The sequence below is a fragment of the Echeneis naucrates genome, chromosome 13 (assembly GCF_900963305.1).
Source record: "Echeneis naucrates chromosome 13, fEcheNa1.1, whole genome shotgun sequence".
NCBI classification, from domain to species: Eukaryota; Metazoa; Chordata; class Actinopteri; order Carangiformes; family Echeneidae; genus Echeneis; species Echeneis naucrates.
Window position 1 is genome coordinate 3919953 of NC_042523.1, and position 21146 is coordinate 3941098.

The 21146-nt window shown below is 40.6% G+C and overlaps 1 protein-coding gene across 1 annotated transcript; it reads left to right on the forward strand.

Moving 5' to 3' along the window:
- Positions 1-10499: 10499 nt before the first annotated feature.
- On the forward strand, positions 10500-12836 carry LOC115053450 (mRNA decay activator protein ZFP36L1). Its single transcript, XM_029518166.1, has 2 exons — positions 10500-10553; positions 11166-12836. The coding sequence occupies exons 1-2, from the start codon at positions 10500-10502 to the stop codon at positions 12363-12365; spliced, it is 1254 nt and encodes a 417-aa protein (XP_029374026.1). The 3' UTR covers positions 12366-12836.
- The last annotated feature ends 8310 nt before the right edge of the window (positions 12837-21146 follow it).

Genomic DNA, 21146 nt, shown 5'->3' on the forward strand with positions numbered 1-21146 from the left:
GGAACCAGTTCTCTTCATGTAGTAATGTTGTCAGTTTGGGTTCGGTAGGCCAAATGTACTCCGCAAATTAACTTTTGTTTTTTTTTTTTTTGTTTTTTTTTTTTTTTTTTTGTTCTGAGCTGAGCTTTAAAGCTGGCAAACAATAATAAAAGTTCAAAGGTAAAGTGGTAAAGTGTCATGGTGATTAGCACTGTTGCCTCACAACAAGAAGGTCGTAGGCTTGGTTCTCGGCCTGGGGCGTTTCTATGCGGAGCTGTCTCTGTGTGTTGGCCATGTGACGGACTGGTGACCTGTCCAGGGTGACCCCGCCCTCACCTAGAGTGAGCTGGGATTGGCTCCAGCAGCCCCCACGGCATGGAAATGGATAAGCGGTAGAAGATGAATGAATGAAAGAAGAAATGAATGGCACGGTGGTACAGTGGTTATCACTGTCGCCTCAGGTTCTGGATTTGATTCCCAGGCCTGGTGTCATTCTGTGTGGAGTTTTCATGTACATCCTCACCTTCTGTGGATTTTCTCGGGTTATTTAAATTTCAATGGATTCCTACAAGCACAAAGTTTGAGGAAACAGCTGATTCTAAAATCAGCAGAGCGGGACAGGTTGTTTGCCTGGATATTTCACCCCTGTGATGAGACTGGTTAATGTCAGCTGGAATTGGATCCATTGGTGACAGATGAGCGGTACAGATGATGCATGGATATGTTTAATTACCATATCAGCAGTGAGTGGTAGCAAATTGATTTCCATTTTCTTTTTCCAGTATTCTGGGAATTTTTTTAGTTTGTGCTGCAGGTCGCTTGTCAAAGGGTATCATCCAATTACCTGGCTTCTATAGGCACTCTGGTTTCTTGAGTGCGTGTAAATGTGCTGACTAACATCCAGAGGCTGCTGGTTAATCATCCCACTTAGCACCAATGTCTTTGTCTTCTGCTCTGCTTCTCGGTGTCAACAAACAAAAACAAAATATTTTTTTTCTAGGAACAATAAAACACTGTAACTATGAGTGGGCTTGTTGTGGATTAATACTTTCAATGGTCTGTGAGAACACTACATGGAACTCATTTTTTCCAGTTAAGCATTTCTTTTTCTGTTTCAGTTTCTTTTTAAGTTTGGCACACAAACTTTGCACACTAGACATACACTGATTTGCTATTGGTGTTTTATACCTTGGGTTAATTTATGAAGTAAACTGCAGCCTCCAAACTGTGACAGCTGTGTCAATTCGACAACGACATAAAGATCAAGTACATTTCCCCCATGTGACAATGGATTGCTTCAGGTTAATGATGAAAACCAGTGACAGACCACAGCCAAATGAAATACAACCATGGAACCCTTGTCCCTGAACAGCAGTTGGCAGTATAATAAACACACATACTGCTTTCCCACAAAATCTATTCATGAAGCGGGAGATACATTCTTGAATATTCCAGAATTCCTTCGAAGCGGGAATAGCTGCAGAGCTCTGATGGGAACAAAATCAGCATGTCACTGGTTTGGATAGTTTTCAGTTAGTTAGATTTCAGGAAACTTAATTGTATTCCACACACAGAGCCTTATGCTCAATTTCAGTTCCTGGGCAAAGCATGGAACATAATTCACAAGTTCTATTAAATGTGAATACATATCATGGGTTTTGTTTCGTGTAATATGCAAATCTAATTTCAACAAATTAAATTAAATGTCCTTTCTTGTGCTGAGGGGAAAATTCAACTTGTGACTGCAAACAGACCAGAGTAACTGAATGCAGGTGCATGATATGTTTTCTTACACTTGAGTAGTTCACAACTTGTTTTATTTTCTAATCAATGCAATAATATATATCACTTGCACGTGATTTTTTTTATTATCTGCAAACGTAGTGAAGGACTTGAGCTTTGGGGGTTTTTTCTTGCTTCTAAGAAAAGATCATGTTTTTTTCCTTGGTCATGATAACTGGAGAGTTGCTTGTACTGATTTGTACTTTTATTAACAAAACCACTAAGCGTTCAAATGGCCTTTCTTGACTGTGTGTCCCAGACGTGTTATGCCATTTAAAAATAAAAGCGCTTTAGGCTCTAACAGCTGAGGGCAAGTGGTGCACACACAAACACGCGTACACATGCATGACAGCCCACGTTAAAATAACATTGAAGCAGCTGCCGGACAGACTGGGCTCATTTAATACCAGCGCACTGCCCCCCCCCCCCCCCCCCACCAGACCCAATAACTACATGTGCGTGTGTTACTTCACACTGTAACAGAAGACCGGGGGTGTCTGGCGTGAACAAGGTCCAGCCTGTCTCGTACACACACCTTAGCTACTCTCCATCAGTTGAGACAGTTGACGGGCTGTAGAGGTTTGTTTGTTTGCGTATGTTTCGTAGAGGCAGGGGCTTTTCCTCAGACATTTGAATGTCTGTACAGCATCTCCTCCATGTTCTGCACAGTGTTCATTTGTAACTACATGTGCAGATACTCAAATCCGATGGCTGATTATTTTTGAAGGCGAGACTTTAGCATGTTACCATTCAGACATAAACTACTGACTTGTGTCTGACTGAAAAAGGGTAGTCAGAAGTGCCAGCAAAGCTTGAAATGGGTCATTTTAAGAAGAATAACTGACAGTGAATTATGAATGATAGGTGGAGCTGACAGAAATATTCAATAGTGTGACCACAGGGTTCTTTACAAAATAATACGCAGGTTGTCTGCAGGACTTATTGTAGTTGTGTACACACACTGCTGGTATCACTAAGCTCAGCTCGTGCTCCTGCTGATACCTGCTCTGCATCATAATTACAAAACCACTGGGACTCCAAGTGCCTCTTCCCTCCATATACACTAGCTGTAGTTCAACTGCTATGCTCTCCCTGATTAAATCATTCTGCCTCATTCTGCTTTGGCTCCCAAAGACGGTGATATAAATATAAAGGTGATCCAATTATTGTCAGAATCTGGAACTGCCTGTCTAACTAAAATATAACAATATGTTGACTATTTTGTGCTCGTGTTTTGTAAACTGTGAAAATCTGAAAATGTGCACGACCACAAAACACAAGGTTTGATGCTTTTGGTTTAAGTATTCAATTTTGTAAGTGATTGCAAAAGAATTATCATACAGAGGACCTGGTGTAAGAAAACCTTGTTCTGTTTCTAGCGTGCAAGAGCTTCAAGATCTATTCTACTGGGGATAAACCACATGTTTAACATGCTGACGAAACTTTTAAAAAACTGACGGTGCGATAAATTATCTTTTATTTGATGGGACAAATAGGATTCTGTCAATTCTCCGTCTGTCTGTTCTAAGGCGATTTTCAGACAATATAATAAAATAATATAAAGATTATGTTCCCATGGATTTAATGAAAGGAAGTCTTTATTATCCAGATGTCCCTCAGGCCTGTTGATCAGTTTGCTCTTGCATCATAGTGAGCAGCTGACACCAAATGGCCAGTGTATAGGTCTGTGTGTGTGTGTGAGAGAGAGAGAGAGATTGCCAGATTCCAGGAAACAGGAAACTGACTGGCGGGAAAACTACGACAGCAGGGGGTCCAGTCTTTTGTCAAAACATAATCCAGTGGCTGCTTTTAACATGCTGTTCGCCCACTGCCCCCCACCTCCGGCAAGCCGCATACAACTAAACGCTCTGTCTTTGATGGCCATATTTTTCCAGGAAACCTAAGCGGCTGCTGTGTCTCTCCTCAAGACTTAACTGAAGAGGGAAGTTGGGGATTCCTTCTAAAGGGAGAAAGGCGGAAGGGGGGGGTTGGATGAAATGTGTATGTGTGTATTTGTGTGCATTCATTGTGTGAATGGTAGGAGTTCTGTCCAGTTGGTCAACTGAAAGGATTTAAGGAGCCATACGGCCTGATGGAGGATCAGAGGAGAAGAAAATAAGTCACATGGCTGCATAAAAAACAGAGATAATAAAACCTTTTTTGTTTTGTTTTGGTTTTTTGTTTTCTGTTTGTTTTTTGCTCCAATGGACATTCAAAAATGCTGTCAAATAATTCCATAATGTAATAATTTCATATGTTTTGATCCCCAAACATTAATGTCTTAACCTAACATCAAAACATTTTGGTCCATGCAAGGTTTCTACGTGTTAACAGTTTATGTCTGTTGCTCATAATAACTACACTTGCTTACCCGACCATGGCATTAAAAGAGCTATGTAGTGGAACAGTTCCTTTGTGTTTCTATTTCCTCTGCAAATGACAAACAGATATTTCTCTTCACTAACCTCATGTGCTTCAACTGTCCAGACTGCTTGCTTGTGCAACCGTACAAGGGTTAGGTCCCTGCACAGTGATTTATCCACTTCTATATAACAGTCACCAACAGCACCAACACCATTCATCTCGCAGCCTCAACAACATGTTCATTTCTCAACTGTAGTCTCCATTAATCTCTATAACTTTTCACTACAATCTGGCGTTTAAAACAGTTTTACTCCTATCAGGGCAGGAAATATTTCCTGGCACCTCAAAAATGAGCCCATAAATCACCAGTTTAAAGAACACAAAGTCAGTCGGTTTGTGCGTGTTTTGGCACTCACTTATGAGTATCGGTATCAATAGAGCTAAACACTCACTGTCTCACACCATATCATGAAAATCACCAGGTATGACAGGGTTGTTAGAGGATCGTTTCTTTCATTTGTGACTTTTATGAGCAACTCTCTTCTTCACCTGTTGGCTAACTATCAGCAGATGATGTTTAATATTACAGTAAAGCTGGGTGTTTTTGTTTGTTTGTTTGTTTTATTAGGTCTATAAAACAGCACGTATGAACACAACCAGCAGTTGAATCATTGATAAGTTGTTCATTTCAAGAGGGAGGATTTTACCCAATCGCCCTCTACAGACAAAGTTCAATTTTTTTGGCAGTCTGAACACAACTTTGCTGTATTAAAGTTAAATGCAATGCAAGGAAGTAAATACAAATAACAGATACAGTGGAGGAAATAAGGTGATGGCTATCTGATAGTACTTATTTAGGAAAAGAAAGAAAACAAACAGTGGGTGTAAGCAAGAAAAGTGTAAACTAGATAATAGGCTTTGTGAAAGTGGCAGCAATGTACCAACATGACAAATAAACACAGCAGGCCACAACAAAAGAGTTCAGCTTTACCAACGACCACTCAGATCCACCCTGAAATGGAAATTACCCTTAAAGACCATAGATCCATGACAATTGACAGATATGGAGGTGATAAGGATGCATCTAAAAGCTTGAATTGTTTTTATTTAGCGAGAAAACTAGTCATCAAACCCATGTGGACTTGAATAGACTGCATTTGAATAAATTACTGCCAGCACATGCCCGTGCAGAAACAATGTCCCACTTATTAATGTAAAGCATGTAATCGTTCTGTTAACAAGGCACATCAAGACATGCATCAACATGTGTAGAGAGATACGACCAAAAGTGAGCCAACATCTGAAAAATTGTTTTCCGCTATACATTGCATTTCATAAGCAGGCACTTAAGAATCACCTGGCTTTTATTTAGTTGTTTCAGATGTCCACTGGTCTACAGTAAAAGTCCTTGGATAACAGTTGGTTTGTAAAAACTAATGACAGTGATGCATCTTGGCCTTACTGATTTGAAGATGTCCATCTTGATATAAATGAGAATACCATTGCCATGCCACAAATGATGATCCATGTATAGTGAGCAACAGCTTTAAAATTATACAAGGCCAGATTCATGTCTCTAAAAGAGGCCACCACACAGAAACAGCAGCCATAGTTGTTGGTCAGTCCTCATTCCTCATCCTGGACACATCAAAATCCTTTGATACACCCATCAATTATGCAAAATTCGCTCTTGATAGAATAAATTATGCAGATCTAGTGAAAAATCATGAACCAATTGTTAAATTAAATGCTATGGGATGCTGTGACAACTCCCTTTGAGAAATAATTTTATTTTAGCAGGTACAGTTCACTGCAGTGGAGCCCCCACGAGTCAGACCCAGCAGTTAGATTGGATCCTGTTTGCCTGTTTTCTAGCTATAGTGTATATGGGAACAGGAAGTTTGCTTCTGGACCATTATACACTTGTCAAGCTGGCCTGAACAAAGAGGCCGCGACAAGAAGTCGACAGCCATGTTGGGCTGTATGTTGTGTGTGTGTGTGTGTGTTTGAGGGAGAAAGAGAGACACACAGGCTATGTCCACACAGCATTAACATATTAAAACAGGATTTTAGAATGAAAACAATCCACAACCAGAGAAATGTTTTAGCTCTATATTTGCATGCCTGAAAACACATGCATACATGGTTCTTCAGCTGAGAGTACATAACCCAGAGTAAACCATACTGTCCACTTGGAACATGTTGGCACGCAAAATAACACAAACAAGGATCAGCAAAATGGTTATGCTGTTAAAATGCATAATTTAACACCACTAGTAAAAACAAGAAGATCAGTAGTACCTCTAATTAGTTATTCATGTTCACCCAGAGTACAATGTGGAACCAGACTTTTTAAAATTTAAAAAGGGGGATTGAAAGCTCTGCAGCGGTGTGGATACCAGGAGAGGATTTCGCAAAAGAGCTGTGATATTAAATAATAAGGTAGGAGAGTGGACCTAGTCATAGAGAGAGTTCGTGTTCCGGGGGTTTGGAGACTGCTCATGCATGAGAGTGAGTACACAGCTACAGTATGTAGCACAGTTGCCTCAGCCATGTATTAACACTCTGCGAGCTTCTTTCAAGCATTTTTCTTTTGTTTGTTTGTTTGTTTTAGAAAGTGCCGACAGTTACCCCAGTTAAAAGAATAAAATGGCAGTTTATCTTAGCAAATTGGCTCAATTATATGTTTTGCATAGTTTAAACATTACTGTTACAGAAATAAATGACATCGGCAAACTTCCAATCACGATTTCTCCACTGTGAACAGGTTTCAAGTATTCAGAAGTTCTAATTACATTGTAATTTTTATTTATTGTTACTGTGTGAGTCACAGAAGCAGACATTGGTTCCCATATTTTGCTCTGCTTTCAACAGCTTGCAAACTGTGAAACTCAACAACCCCTGTGATACTGTGTGGCACAGGCCTTTTTAAGCCCACCCCTCCCTTGCCTCCACCCAGGCCCTTGATAACTGACATTACACAACCGAAGTTGGAGTAAACTACCATCATGATAAGACAGTTTTACGCAGGCATCATTTCTAGTGATGCAAAATTGTATTTCTGACTTTACTTTCAGGTTAGAGCTCACTAGCAAATATTTTCCTTTAGCAGCTGACAAGGCGACCAATGATCTATTTGGAGGGTGGACTATTCAACTATTTCGGCATAATTGAACATTTCCTTCTTAAGAACAAATTAAAGACATTTTCCAGATGCAATGTTACACAGGGAATGACATTAAGTAGCCATAATAGAATTCCTTTCTCTTAGTGACATCATTGAAATATCATCATTTGACTGGAGCATGTCTTGGTCATGCACCTTACCTTATTTTTATCCATTCTCCTGGTTAGACTTGAAATACTTTTCAAAATGATTTTTGTATTTGACAATCACACCTATGTTCAGTCAGTAGAAGCAATTTATTAGTCACTCTTTTAGAGGATCACTTTGTGTGCTATGAGTTTATAAAACTTTGCATATACTGAGCTTCATGGCCACAGAAATAAGAAAAACACACACACATCCCAAAGACAGGTGTTCAGGTAACATAAAAAGTCAGCAGTTTGGGACGACAACATCGGAGAGAACAACTGAGAGCTGATAAAATAACTGATTTATTTATCTGATTAATCAAAAAACATGCCTAGGAATACAGTAAAGGACAACAAATATGTTTTTAGAAAAAGGGAGAGAAAACATAACGAAACCAGTCTGTTACCAAACCAACTGGCCACAGGGAGGAAACCACACTGGATTACAGTTATTTAACCTTGACAACACACACACACACACACACACACACACACACACACTAACACACCACAATAACGTATCAGTGAGACATTGTGATAAGAAGTATGTTTTACAGTTTGTTCTGCAGTCTCTTTACAGTGAACTGCCACTCACTTCCTATAGTCACAAACATCAAAACTCTAACTGCTGGAGTTATTTGGTTTCCCAGTCGCATTTTGTCTGAGGTCAGGCTGGACTTTTTCAGCTTACAAATGCTGTAAATATTTGAAAACAATCTACATTCACTGAGGTATTTTTGGGTTGTGCCTCGTGATATTCCACTCCCCAAGAAATAAAACTATTTAGTCAATATCTGGTCAGCATGTAGTTCAGCGGGGCAACTGGTATTTTAGGTCCTGCCAATCAAATTACAATTATAGAGTGACAAGTTGTCAACTGCAAATACAGTGTTTCAGAAGCATTGTGCGTGGTTGTTTGATTTCAGACAGCATTTGAAACACCAGAAAGATTTGCAGAAGGAGAAGGGATGTTGTGAGACACTTGTTTTTAACATTTATCTACTCCAAGAATAAATGATTGAAATCTTTTTGGGTATTTGGGGTTTTTTGTGGATACACACACACTTGAACTGAGGTTTTTCTCACTGTATCATTGGCTGCTATTGCTTTATTGTTACCAGATGACACTTCATCAGTAAATCCTGATGTGTTATTTCCCTTATTTACCTCCTGAAAAACTTTTGAATGAGCCCAACATCTTGCTCATCACCTGAAGACAACACTTGCATTGTCTGAAACACTCTTGTAGTGTCCACCCAGACGCACAATTCACAACAAAGTAGTTTTTGAAAGGCATTAGTGCTGCCACTGGAGAGTAGGTGCAATACACAACAACGGGCCCAAACAACATGTGATCCCACAGTGTGAGTCAGGGATGGAACGTATACATCGGCTGGACTAAAACAAACAAGCCTCTTGTGTAAATTCTGAAAATTATTTAGGATTCTTTAATTAAGTCCAAAAAATTTTTGGCAATAAATATGCCAAGTATTTACGTCACATGAAACAGTCCTGCAATCGTGTTCAGTTAACAAAGTGTGCTGTTGTCAACATTTCAGATAATAAGCATAAGTCTCTTGAGATACCATACCTTGGCACATCTCGATCCTAACTTCTTCTGATCATCTGCTTGCATGTCTTCTGCTGTAGTCATATAGCAGTCACAACATATTCCACACATTGACATGTGTGTCTCCAATAATAATAGTAATTTATAAGGACAATGTTCAGGAGAGTCTTCAGCCATACCATTTTGGTCTTAGGTTTTATTATTTCGATTTTTCAGCCGAAAGTCTAAGCATTATATCATCCTTCGGTGGTTGTTTGGTGGAAACATCTGTCTGAACCTTTTTATATTGAATTAATCGCTGCTGGGAGTCCGAAGTCATCCTCATCAGGTGATCCTTTTTTGCTGTCATTGATATGCATAAAATCACATTCATGGGCTGGGTCATCACTGGCACACATGTCAGGATTTGATCTTGTATCATAAATGTGGGGCTACAACTTACAAAAAAAACTTTAATTTAATTTAATTTAAATGGACGGATTTAGCTTTCTACCCACCAATAACAATAGAAGTTGGCAATGACTTCATAATAATAGTCCAGAGAACCTGTATTCTCCTTTTTTAAAACACTGACATCATTTTTACCTCCAAGGCGCTGGGTGGAGTACTTTTCACCCTACTAACAAAGACATGCCGAGTTCAGTTTTGAGCATGTTGGAGTTGAGAAATGAGAGCAAACAATGCAATGAGGCTGAAAATCCAACGAGGAATGCACCTTGCATGTAAGTTTTTTAATACATTAAGTACATCTATTATTATTATTTATAAACTTTGTTGCATTTCAGAGTACTAAATGCATTTGGTAACTGTGATGGCTGTCATTATGTCCTTAGATATGGTGATTTGAGACAAATTAAGTGGATGGCCCATTTTTAAAAAGAAGAATGCGTCTTTTTTGTGGGTTATTTAATAATGAATGGGTAGAAAAGTAGCTTCATTCAACTCCCTCCTCTTCCTTCTGTACCCACCCTGCCCCCAAGCCCACCGTTATAATACAGGACCCCTCCCCCACCCCCACCCCCTAAACAGACACCCACACACACACACACACTCCCTGCCCTGCCCCCTGAAGAGGACAGACAAGGGGGTGGGTGTGTAAGGGTGGGTTTCCCCAACTATTTAAGCAGATTCCAGCAGATGGTCAAGAAACTTTCCTACTGGAGTCACATCATAATTTTTCTGAGTTGCTTGTCTTCTGTTAGACGGATCTGACTACTACTTATTATCTCTTTCCCTATTTCAACCAAAATATCTTTAAACTGGAACAAGCAGACCAGCTAAAGGAAACCTTCACAGAGCCACACACATTTTTACACATTTTTCTCCAGTCTGCTAAACTTATTCTCTGTTGTGTCAGCTCCTCAAACACCAGACTTTTCCTATCCCCTTTTCATCTGTTTGAACGCACAAAGTTTTGTGTACTCTGGCCTTCCTCCTCGTCGGAACAGGTATCTAACTCCTTCACTCCGTGAAGACAGTGGCGCCAACCATGCCCTCTGACTTCCTAACACCTTTCCTGGAACTGGATGAAGAGTTCTGCAAGGTGAGCCTAATCTATTTACCAACATGGCAATTCTATTAATTTCCTGTGGTTATCTGGGGCTCTTTTCGGTGATATCTCTTAGCCTACATGATTGAAAGTACTGTATTCTGGAGGGTATCTCTTTGCATATATCCCAAGTTTACTTCAGGTTATGCGTCAATAATGATGCAATATCTGACTCTTAGATAATAGATAGTAATACATTTGTCAATCGCTGCTGTAGCCTTTGGGTTAAATCTCAAATTAATGCTTTTCATGGAAAAGTAAATTCTGAGACTGGGATATTTGTGCAAATGGTATTTCCAAAGGGATATCTTTATGTTTGACAAGTGTTTTGAGTTGGAAAAAGCAAATGTTCATTTATTTAATGTTTCTTTCATAAATTACAATCATGAAAAATACTCGCAGGAGGTGGATTATTACAAAGTTTACCTATGCTTGACTCCATTCTTTTTTGGTTTGTGAAACTGGTTTTCTTCCAACATTTTCTGGCAGCAAGTAAATGATTGGCGTCTTTTATGTTCAGCTATGTTGGCTAAGATGGCATTGCCAGTCTCACTCTAGGAATGCAGAAAGCTCACATCTATCTCTTTCCTCTCTTTTGTGTGACAGAATTTTAGCAGGCTTGAAACGGCAGATGGCTCGACTGTGGCTTCACAGCAGCAGAGTCAAAGAGTCCTGGGCTTCCAACGCCGTCATTCCCTCTGCCCCGTGACCCTCCCCAACTCCAAGTTCAACAGCAGCAGTGGCTGCTCTGAGGCAACAGAGTCAGCCTGCTGGGGACTGAATATGGCCTCCAGCCAGCAGTGGAGCAGGGAGGGTCAGCTTCCCCGCTCCTCACTCAGCCATATCCCCTTCAGAGTGGACCGCTCAGTCAGCATGATTGAGACCAACAGCGACAGCTTGGAAACCAGAGAAGAAAAAATGAAAAACGTGTCCCCAATACTGCTGCTCCCTCCACCAGGCCTCTGCATTAGTAACACTTCTATCTCCTCTTCTTCCTCTACTACCAAACCCCCAGTCCCCTCGCCTCACATCTCCACTCGATACAAGACCGAACTCTGCCGTACCTACGAAGAAAGTGGGACCTGCAAGTATGGTGCCAAATGCCAGTTTGCCCACGGATTGGATGAGCTCAGAGGCCTCAGCAGGCACCCAAAATACAAAACAGAGCCCTGTCGCACTTTCCACACAATTGGCTTCTGCCCATACGGTGCCCGTTGCCACTTTATCCATAACGCTGATGAGCTCCACAGTGGCAATGCCGCTGCACCACCACAGAGACAGAAGCTGAGGCCTCCTCTGCTTCGTCACAGCCTCAGCTTTGCAGGATTTGCCTCTCCACAGACTTTCCAGCCAGTCCAGGAGTCCCAGCCTTCCTCTCTCCTCTTCACCAGAGCTTCCTCCGTCTCCCCTCCACCGTCCTGCTTGGGGAGCCCAGAGCTCCTCTCCCCTCTATTTCCTGAGCCAGGAGCACTGAAGCATTGCCCCTACCCATTCTCTACTGACCTTGCAAGTGACGATGATTCAGCCCTGCGCTTCTACACCGTGAATGAGTCTGTCAATGCCAAGTGTCCCGCATCAAATTTCCCTTCCAAAAAGCCAAACCTCACTTATCATCTTACCCAGCAACTGCCAGTTTCTTTAACCAATCTTCCCAGTCTACAGCGTTGCTCCTCAGCTGACTCCCTCTCTGAGGAAGGTTACACCTCCTCCTGCTCCCTCAGCTCTTCCTCCAGCGGCACAGAGTCACCAAGCTTTGAGGGTCGGCGTCTGCCCATCTTTAGCCGCCTGTCAGTTTCAGACGAGTAGGAGAGGGTTTTATTATAGCGCTGAATTTTAGCAGGGCTAGAGGGTCTGTTGGTATTAAATCCGTGTGACCAGCGTCTGAGGTTTGGATTAGAGTCAAAATAAAACAGAAACTCCACCATCAAAACTTGTTCAGATACAAGTCACAAAGGATTTAAGCATTGGGTTTTCTGTTCCTCCCTAAATGCAGCCAGGTAAATGTACCCAACTTTGTGCATATTGCATTTCTCATCCAAGCAGTTGTAGCGCTGCTCAGTGTTTGTCCAGTTTTAGCTGACTTCTCTTTCAGTTTTTGGTTTTATTGTTATTTTTGTGAGAATATCCTTTTCGCCGTTGTTACTGCTGTATACTGTTGTATACCCATTTTTAGAGAATATTTGGAGGGTACTGAATGTAGCTCAGCATTCGGCCATATGCTGTTCATGCTTACTGGGAAGTTCTGCGTGAGAATTTCCCATACCCAGATTGAAGAAGGATTTTAAGATAAGAACTGTTTTGCGCGTGTGCTATCCACATTTTTAATATTGCAATGCTGTTTGTTCTAGACTTTATCGCTCCAGAGATGCAGCACTTCTCTGCTCATACAGAGGGTTCTCCAGTTCTATGAGACCAACCTCTTGTCTATGAGTTAGAGGGTTTAATAAACATGCTGTCATTGATGGATGATTGATTGGTTGTATGGCCACTTAATTGTAGTTATCAGCCATTTTAACTGCCTGGCAAGGATTCAGCTAAACTGCCTCGCCTACACTTGCGCAAAAAGTAGTACAAATATGGCAACCCACTCTCTCTAGTTACCAAAGTTCATTATATAGTCCTAACCTACTAGTACTGTTAACCCCTAGCATAGGCTTTAGACATAACAGTTAATATACAGCTTAATTGATTATTGTTGTTATTGCTTAAAACCTTTTAGGCTTATTTATCACTGTCTGTGATTGTCTTTGGATTTGTTATGATGCCTGGGAAACTATGCTTTACATATACATTCATGTTGTCTTTCTCCTTAGTTTACAATTTTCAGAAGCTTCAAAAAGGCTCATGGAGCGGAAAGGGCACGGGCAAGACATTTTTTGCAAAATCTAGTCATGGCATCTTTTTGGTTAATTGCCCCAGCAGAAATTGAGACTCGTTTGAATTTTCACATTAGGAGCATTATGAGTGGTTCTCACAAATATTGAGGGTGTTAAAACGAATGATATGATATTATCTGAATATAAACTAAAACAGCGGTGATCACACAGTTGATACAGAATCCAATAATTTGGAAGCTGCACAGCCAGAAAGCAGCATTGCAGTATTTCGTCTGCGTGATCTAATCTGAGCATCTATCGGGACTTTGGTATTTTTTAAAAATCCTGTGTGCTCTGTATGTCTCTTGTGACGTAAACACACTGGCAGACATTTTTGCAAAGGAATTTAACTATCAGAGTTGCCTTGATGACAATGTTTTTGTAAGTCAACTTCTCTTGCACGCCAGCTTGCTATCTCTAAGTGCCAGGTGAAATCAGGCAAATTTTTGTAGCTTGTTTCTGTCATGACATTGAGTCAATTTGCCATGATGAGTTGAGAGATGTTTGTTGTTGTTGCAGCTTATAGTTGGCTTGATTTGGCATGCAAGCCATTTTTGTACCTTTTGTTAACTTAAAGTATTATTTATTTTGTTTTTCAAAGCAAAACATATATTGTTTGAGATTGTGTTGTTGTTGTTTTTTATTACATAATTTAAATGCATTTATTGTTTACATTCCATGGGTTGTATTGATATCCCAGCTCTTTATCTTAATATATTTGTCCATCTTTATTTCAAAATAAATGTTTTGGAACGTGGCCTGGTATATCATTGCACTTTTACATCTGTTTAATCTCTGCTTATTGAATAATGAATGATTAAAATGAACTCGAAGTTGAACATAACAAAAAATGCCAAATCCAATCCATTATATTCCTAGACTTATATTCACTCTAATTCAAGTCTAATTCTATAACATCCTGACCTTGTTTCTCTAGTCCTTTTCTGTTCATCCCTGGCATCAGATGTGATGAAAACACAGCTGGACAGATTTGTGATTAAATCACTTGAGGTATGCCAGGTACACATAAAGGCCTATGACATGAGTACTCCCAACTTCCCAATGCCCATGCAGGACTATAGCCCATTCGCCCCTTTTTCTGTCACTGATCCCTGCAAAAACATTGCGCTTGGTTCTTCTATGTTAATCTTTCATCATTATGAAATCATCTCTCCTGACTAAGAGGGAAAACTTAGAACTCAGCAAGATAAACAGTGTAGTTAAATGTAGCCATCTCTTGCAGAGAAGGTATTTCTGAACAAAACATGGCACACAAGTAATAAAAGTGTTGACCCTATTACTTGAATTAAATTCTTAAAATTCTGAATATACATGTTTGTGAGTGGAAATTTTGGATTTGCACAGCTTGTTCTTGTATAGAAGTAGTGAATGTAAATTATTGCATGGAGCTCCAGGATTTCTTCTGTTGCAAGTAACTGGGGACAAATTTGGTGTAAATGCAGTGAAAATTGGATTGACAAGAACTCATGTGGAGGGGGAAACCTTTGAGATTAAAATGACAGAAGAGTGCACAATTTCACAGGAGTCATCTTTCAGTGAGTCTTCAAAGGATTTCCCAGGAGCCTTCCCAGGAGTTTCACCTAAAAATACTGCTCCGCTGTTCTGGTGCCTCTAAATTATCTGTGTCACACTAACACACAAAAAGAACAAAGATCAACTCTTTGTCTTGTTTGTGTTATGTATGTTTATGTGTTGTGTGAGAAGGGGAGGGAGTTTTGATGCCACTCATCTGAACAGACCAATTTGAAGTGAGCAACACTGAGGAGAATGTTTGGGCAACAGATGCTCAAACAAAGACTTCCCCATACACAATGGGATATAGAGACACTTGTGACTGATTTCCATCTATTCACACAAAGTGGAGCAGAAGTTGAGGTCCTCCACTACGTGTGTGTGCGCGTGTGTGTGTGTGTGTGTGTGTGTGTGTTGGCATTCAGCTGTGTGTGCAGGCAAAGGATTTCCCTCTGGTGAATGAATTTCAGTAGGAAGACGCAGAAGCAGACTCCCTCAACCCCCCACAGCCACTTACCATTCAATACCCATGCATCTGTGTGTGTGTGTGTGTGTGTGTGTGTGTGTGTGCACGACTGTGTGTGTATCGGTAAGACCTTAAAAAGGCCAAGGGCCATCCCTGTGCAGCCCCTCAACCCCTCCCTTCCCTCCTGGTCGTGCAGGCCCATTGTGTTTCCCTGTTTTCTCTTTTCAGTCTAACATCTGTATGCTAATGCAGCTCAATGTGAATGGACTGGAATCAGCCTGGGAGAGAGGGTGAGGGGTGGCTTCTTGTGTGTGTGTGTGTGTGTGGACAAAGATGGGTGAATGGAGAATTCAGCCACAGGAAGGGGTCTGCACTGGGCTTACAGACAGCGGAGCGGGGAAAACTTTGAAGGAGGTGTCAGAGGGAATGGGGGGTCTGAATTAAAGCAGGAGAAAAAAAAACATCTCTTTGGTTACAGAGGTGAGAAAAGGTGACTTTAGTGGCAATCAAAAACACTTACACTACCTGACCTTCAAAACTATCTCTTTGGGACAAGTCTGCACTAAGGCTTCTTAGGGGAACAATGAGGAGCGAGCTTGAATACAAATGGATGACCTCAGCCTGCTGACTCATCAGACATGAAGAAGAAGTTAACAACAAACCTGCATCACTTCAATGACGAACAATCCACAGTTTCAAACTTTAGAAGGTACAATTCCACATAGTAACAGAATTAGCAGGTAAATATATACAAAAAGGCATTTCTTCTCCTTGAATTGTTTCCCTGAATCCCAGTCTAAAATATGTATAATACATTTGTTAAACTGATTTCTCTGGATTTTAATCAATGCGCTCTTCAAAAATGAAAAAAAAAAAAAAAAAGCAAAAATCCAACGTAAGCATTGTTTCATCTGGCAGAGGTTTAAAAGCTCTTTACTCAGATATTTTCATGATATTTCTCAAATTCAACAAATTTTCATCAGCTAATCAACAAGTTTTTTTCAGATATTTAACTATGTTTTGTAAGACATTATGGATGCTTTTGCTGATCAGAAAGCTTCAGTCAACATGAATAACACAAAAGACAAATTTGATTTTTAACACTCAGCCAGTTAAACCGAAAACGTAAGGAAAGCCTCTTCAAGCTAACGGATAGCCGAAGAACTCCTGATCACACACAGCACACTCTAGTTCAGGAAACACTGGTTTGCTTTCATCCTGAGCACAAGTAAAATAGTGAGACCAGCAAGGAGAATATGCCAAGTGCCTTATGTTGATGTAGAAAGTCAACAATGTTCATCCAGTGTCCGTAGCACAACACATCAAGCTCTTTGTAAGCTTGAAAAGCTAAAGTGTATTTTCTTGTTCCACCACAATCATTACACGCTGTAGGTTTATTGTCCTTCTGCTTAATTACATTGTTTAACCATTAGTACAACTCTCTGACATTCCATGCTTTGGTGAAAACATTTAAATATGTCCCCATTGAACTGAAAATAAAAAACATCAGTGCCAATGCACACTTTCTGGTCGAAAGAGTATCAACTAAGATGTACCCTCAGTCATTTGTTCTCAGTCCTGTAAGGCTGAAGAACACAAGCAGTGGAGTTGTGCAGCTGATGTATTCTGAGTTAATTGTGTGCTGGCTGCTGCCATCAGTTGTACTGTGTCTGCTTATTGGTTCAGTGTGTCTGATTGTAGTCACAAATCTCCTCCTCTAAAGGAGGTACTGCTCGGAACCAAGAAAATGTATGAATAGACGACATCCGGAGAACAGGTAGTTTCTGTGTATCAGTGGATCTTAAATGCTGCATTTAATGACATTTTAGACTCATCCAGCAGCAACATGGGATTCATTGATCATGAACATCATTATATTCGGCTATGAAACATATCCCTAACACAGTTGCACTTTCTGATGCATTATTGGAACAAATAAAGCCTTATATAATATAATTCCTTGTATATTGAGTGGCAGTTAATTAAACTACTATTAAAAACATTTATTAAGCTAATTATTCCAAATACTAATGATATTACTGTAACCCCTACAATAATCTACATTAATCTTAGTGTGAGTAAACATGATATTTAAAGAGGGGATGCCATCTAGTGGAAGATTTAGTGAATTGGACTTTCTCTCTGTGGGCAGTTGGGTTGGTCTGTGTGTTATTTTTGCAGCAAAACTGTGTGCCTAGCATGTTACATGTTACATCTCAAAGTGTGTTAAACTAGACAGTTTCACCTAGACTGTACAGTCTCCTTTTAATTAACACTCACACCAAATCCAGTAAGCCCCCAATGCAAAGCGTTTTTCATGTTAGTCTGTCTCAGCTCATCTTCAAACTTGCTTTTGTCAAAAGAATAATGAGCTGGAAACAATATGTCATATGAACTGAGAGGCATTTATTTGGCAATACAGTGTCACATGGTGAAATCAAACTTTGGTGATGGACATTGGATTTTGTCTGTGCCCATTTGTCGTTGTTCACAGATAAAAATAAAAATAAAGTAAAAAAAAATCTTCACATCACTACTCATCACTACTGTAACAGCTAGAACTAACACTTAGCATTTAATTACATTTTAATTAGAAACTGCTAAAATAAAGAAATAGGGCAGCTCTTTCTTTCATGCCTATGTTATTATGGTTATGAAATGAACTAATGAAGAACATCTGACCTGCTGAGCTCCTTGGAACTTGCTGGGTTTTAAATCACAGCTGCTTACGAAGTTGGACCTGATGGCTGTGTCGACAACAAGTATTCCAAACAGTAAGCGCAACATCAACATTGAAATTTAAAATAATTGAGCATTTCTGTGGGTGAAAATGAGTATCAGTAGGGAAATATGATAATATCTAGTCCCCAGCTCCAAGCGTCATCTCTCCCTGATATTGTGTTTCAACAGGTTCCCCATAGCTTTTTTACATGAGAGTTTCTGACTCTGGTTCCGTGGATTTGTCTAGAAGAGCGACATGCTAGGTTGCAGTACAACCTGAGAGGCATGGCACAGTAGGGGGAAATTCTGATGTCAAACTTCAGCTTGTCAGAAAATAAATCAGCTGATCGACCAGTGTTCACAGTTTGTCTGTTTCTACTCCTTTGCCACCTCCTCCAGTTACAGCAGATTCTATTCTGGATCAGTTGCCCCATCTGTCTCACCTGGTCCACCTGCTACTGTCTGCCAGATGTCTCCTCGCCTCACCTATACAGAGACGTTTTTTCTGATGACTTTGACACCTTCCTCACTCAATGTGAACTACACTTCAAGCACCGGGCTGCAGGCTGCAGCCTATCATACAAACAATGTGAAAGCTTGAGCTACAGCATAGTGGAGCCCAAGATCACCGGTTTGTAATTCCCTCCAGCCATTCAGTCACTGCAGCAGACACAGTCACTTCCACCGCCAAGAGGACTCAATTTCTGGTGTCTTCATCAACAAGTACAGGCTCAATGGGGCAGGAGTTTAGCAATTGCTGTTTGAATGACAGTTTGAATGACAGAGAAGGAGGAATTTTGTCACCTATCCTCTATAACTTGCACATGGATGATTTATCTAAAACTGAATTTTGTAAACCATCTGATGTATGCAGATGACTTGGTCATCCTAGCATCTTATCATGCTGGTTTATAGTAACTACTGTGAATTTGGTCTAGTTATGGTATTCAGCAGGTAGCACAGCGGCATTGTAGCCCCATTGCCCCACATCAGGAAGGTCCTAGGCTTGGTTCTCGGCCTGGGGCCTTTCTGTGTATGTTCCTCTGGGTACTCCAGTATAAGGTATTTCTCTTTCATTTGGAAACACTGTAACAAATGTCTCAATATGTTTCAGTCACAGTGATATTATGAATTGTATAATAAGAAATATTATGCAACTTGACAGAGCATGGCTAACTCTAGAGGAAAGACTGTGTTATTTTAGGGGTTATTAGTAGACTCTGGCTCCAAACTCACCAGGGAGCTCAGTTTGGGCCAGTTGTTTCTTCCAAAACCCCCCAAAGCCACTGCTGCAAGGCTCCTCTAGCTAGTGACTCACTCTCATTTTATAACAGTCGCAGTGTTGCATTTATCTCATTCTTGGCTACCTTTGGCTAAGCTATAAGAGATGTAAACCATGAAGGGGAATGTGGAGGACTCTACCTCATAGATAACAAGGTCAAAATGTTCTGTCCCTGCACTGACGATGGAGGCTTCAACAACACCACCACACACCATGCCCAGCATGTCTGTCAGGTCCTTCAGTGCATTCTTGACCACTAGCTCTCTGTCAAAGTGAAATTCCACCTCCCTTCAGGTTATGTGGTAGCTGAGGATGGGCTTGGTGGAGGAATATAAAAAACTGGCCCACTCCCAGTAACTTTAGGCAAGTTCGATATTTCTTTGGTTTTGTTCATTTTTACAGGAAATACATTAGAAATATGACTATAGCTGCTCATTTGTACACTCTCTCATATCCCATAACAAGCTTTCAACAGACTCCTCAAGCTCACAAGGCCTTTCTCCGACTCAAGGTCTGTTTCACTGTTCCACTCTTGATGTTTCAAGCCTTTAACAGCCTTTATCCTGTAAACTGTCCTCTGCAGGAAGAACTATGATGTGACAGACAGAGGGCTAGTGCTGGCCAAAGTGGCTCTGCAGGAACGGTGCCACTGGTTGGAAAGGGCAGCCATTTCTGGTTTGAACTGACCATCTTGAGTATCTTCACTGTGCTAAGAGACCTAACTCCCATGGGAGGTGGACCCTCCTCTTGAATCAGTTTTCTTTTTCACCATCTTGTCTTGCCTCATCTGTTTAATTCAGACTATGCTCCAAAGTCCCCCTTTCACATCCTCCCCCCATGCTTTGTTTGGGCAGTGATGTGGGAAGTGGAGGAAAAGGTCAAACAGGTCATTGAAACTTACCTCCTACAGTCAGATGCCCTCCAAACCAGCTATTTGTGCCATCTGACCTTTGCTCCTAGGTTATTCATTGGGCCCACTCCTCTTCCCTCTCTTGCCATCCCAACTTTGTGACAGGGCGCCCTATGTCAGAAAGCATCACCAGTCTTTAGGCAGTGGTGGAAAGATTTTCTAAGATGGTTCAATGCAATCCTCAACCCTCAGCCCTCAGAAACAGAAGAGCTTGTTTGTAATTCTACACAGCTTAGAGGCACCAACAATTTATCCATCTTCCTGTTCTTTTCCAAGTCATTTTGTACATTAATCACTTCACATTTTATTGTGACCAGTAAAAACTAAGCATATCTATTGGCCCTATTGACTGTTGTCATTGTTTGAGTTCAAGGAAATGTGCAGTTGGGATCTTTTGTGATAATTGATTTCACAGTTTTCAGTACGCTATAGCGTACAATAATGAAATGTCCATGCTAGCTGCCATTGTGCTATCAGCCCACTTCAGAATCTTGATATAGTGTCTTTCTTTTGTGCTCAAAAATAAATATCATTTTGTGGTGTCTTACCAAAGTATCTTTTCTAAAACACTTATCTTACGAATCAGGGCATTCCAGGTTCCAGGGTTTCCCTGTCAATGTTATTGGCTTTGTAAAAGGCACAGATGTTTCATGAGACCAATTGTATTTCAGACCAAACCAAAAGTTGTGCTGGTCAAACTTCCTGCCTCTAGCCCCATTCAAATAGTGTAACTGTCCGCTAAATACACAACAAGAAGTTCACCTGAAGAGAGTTAAACCTTCTTATCAGCAAAGATTAC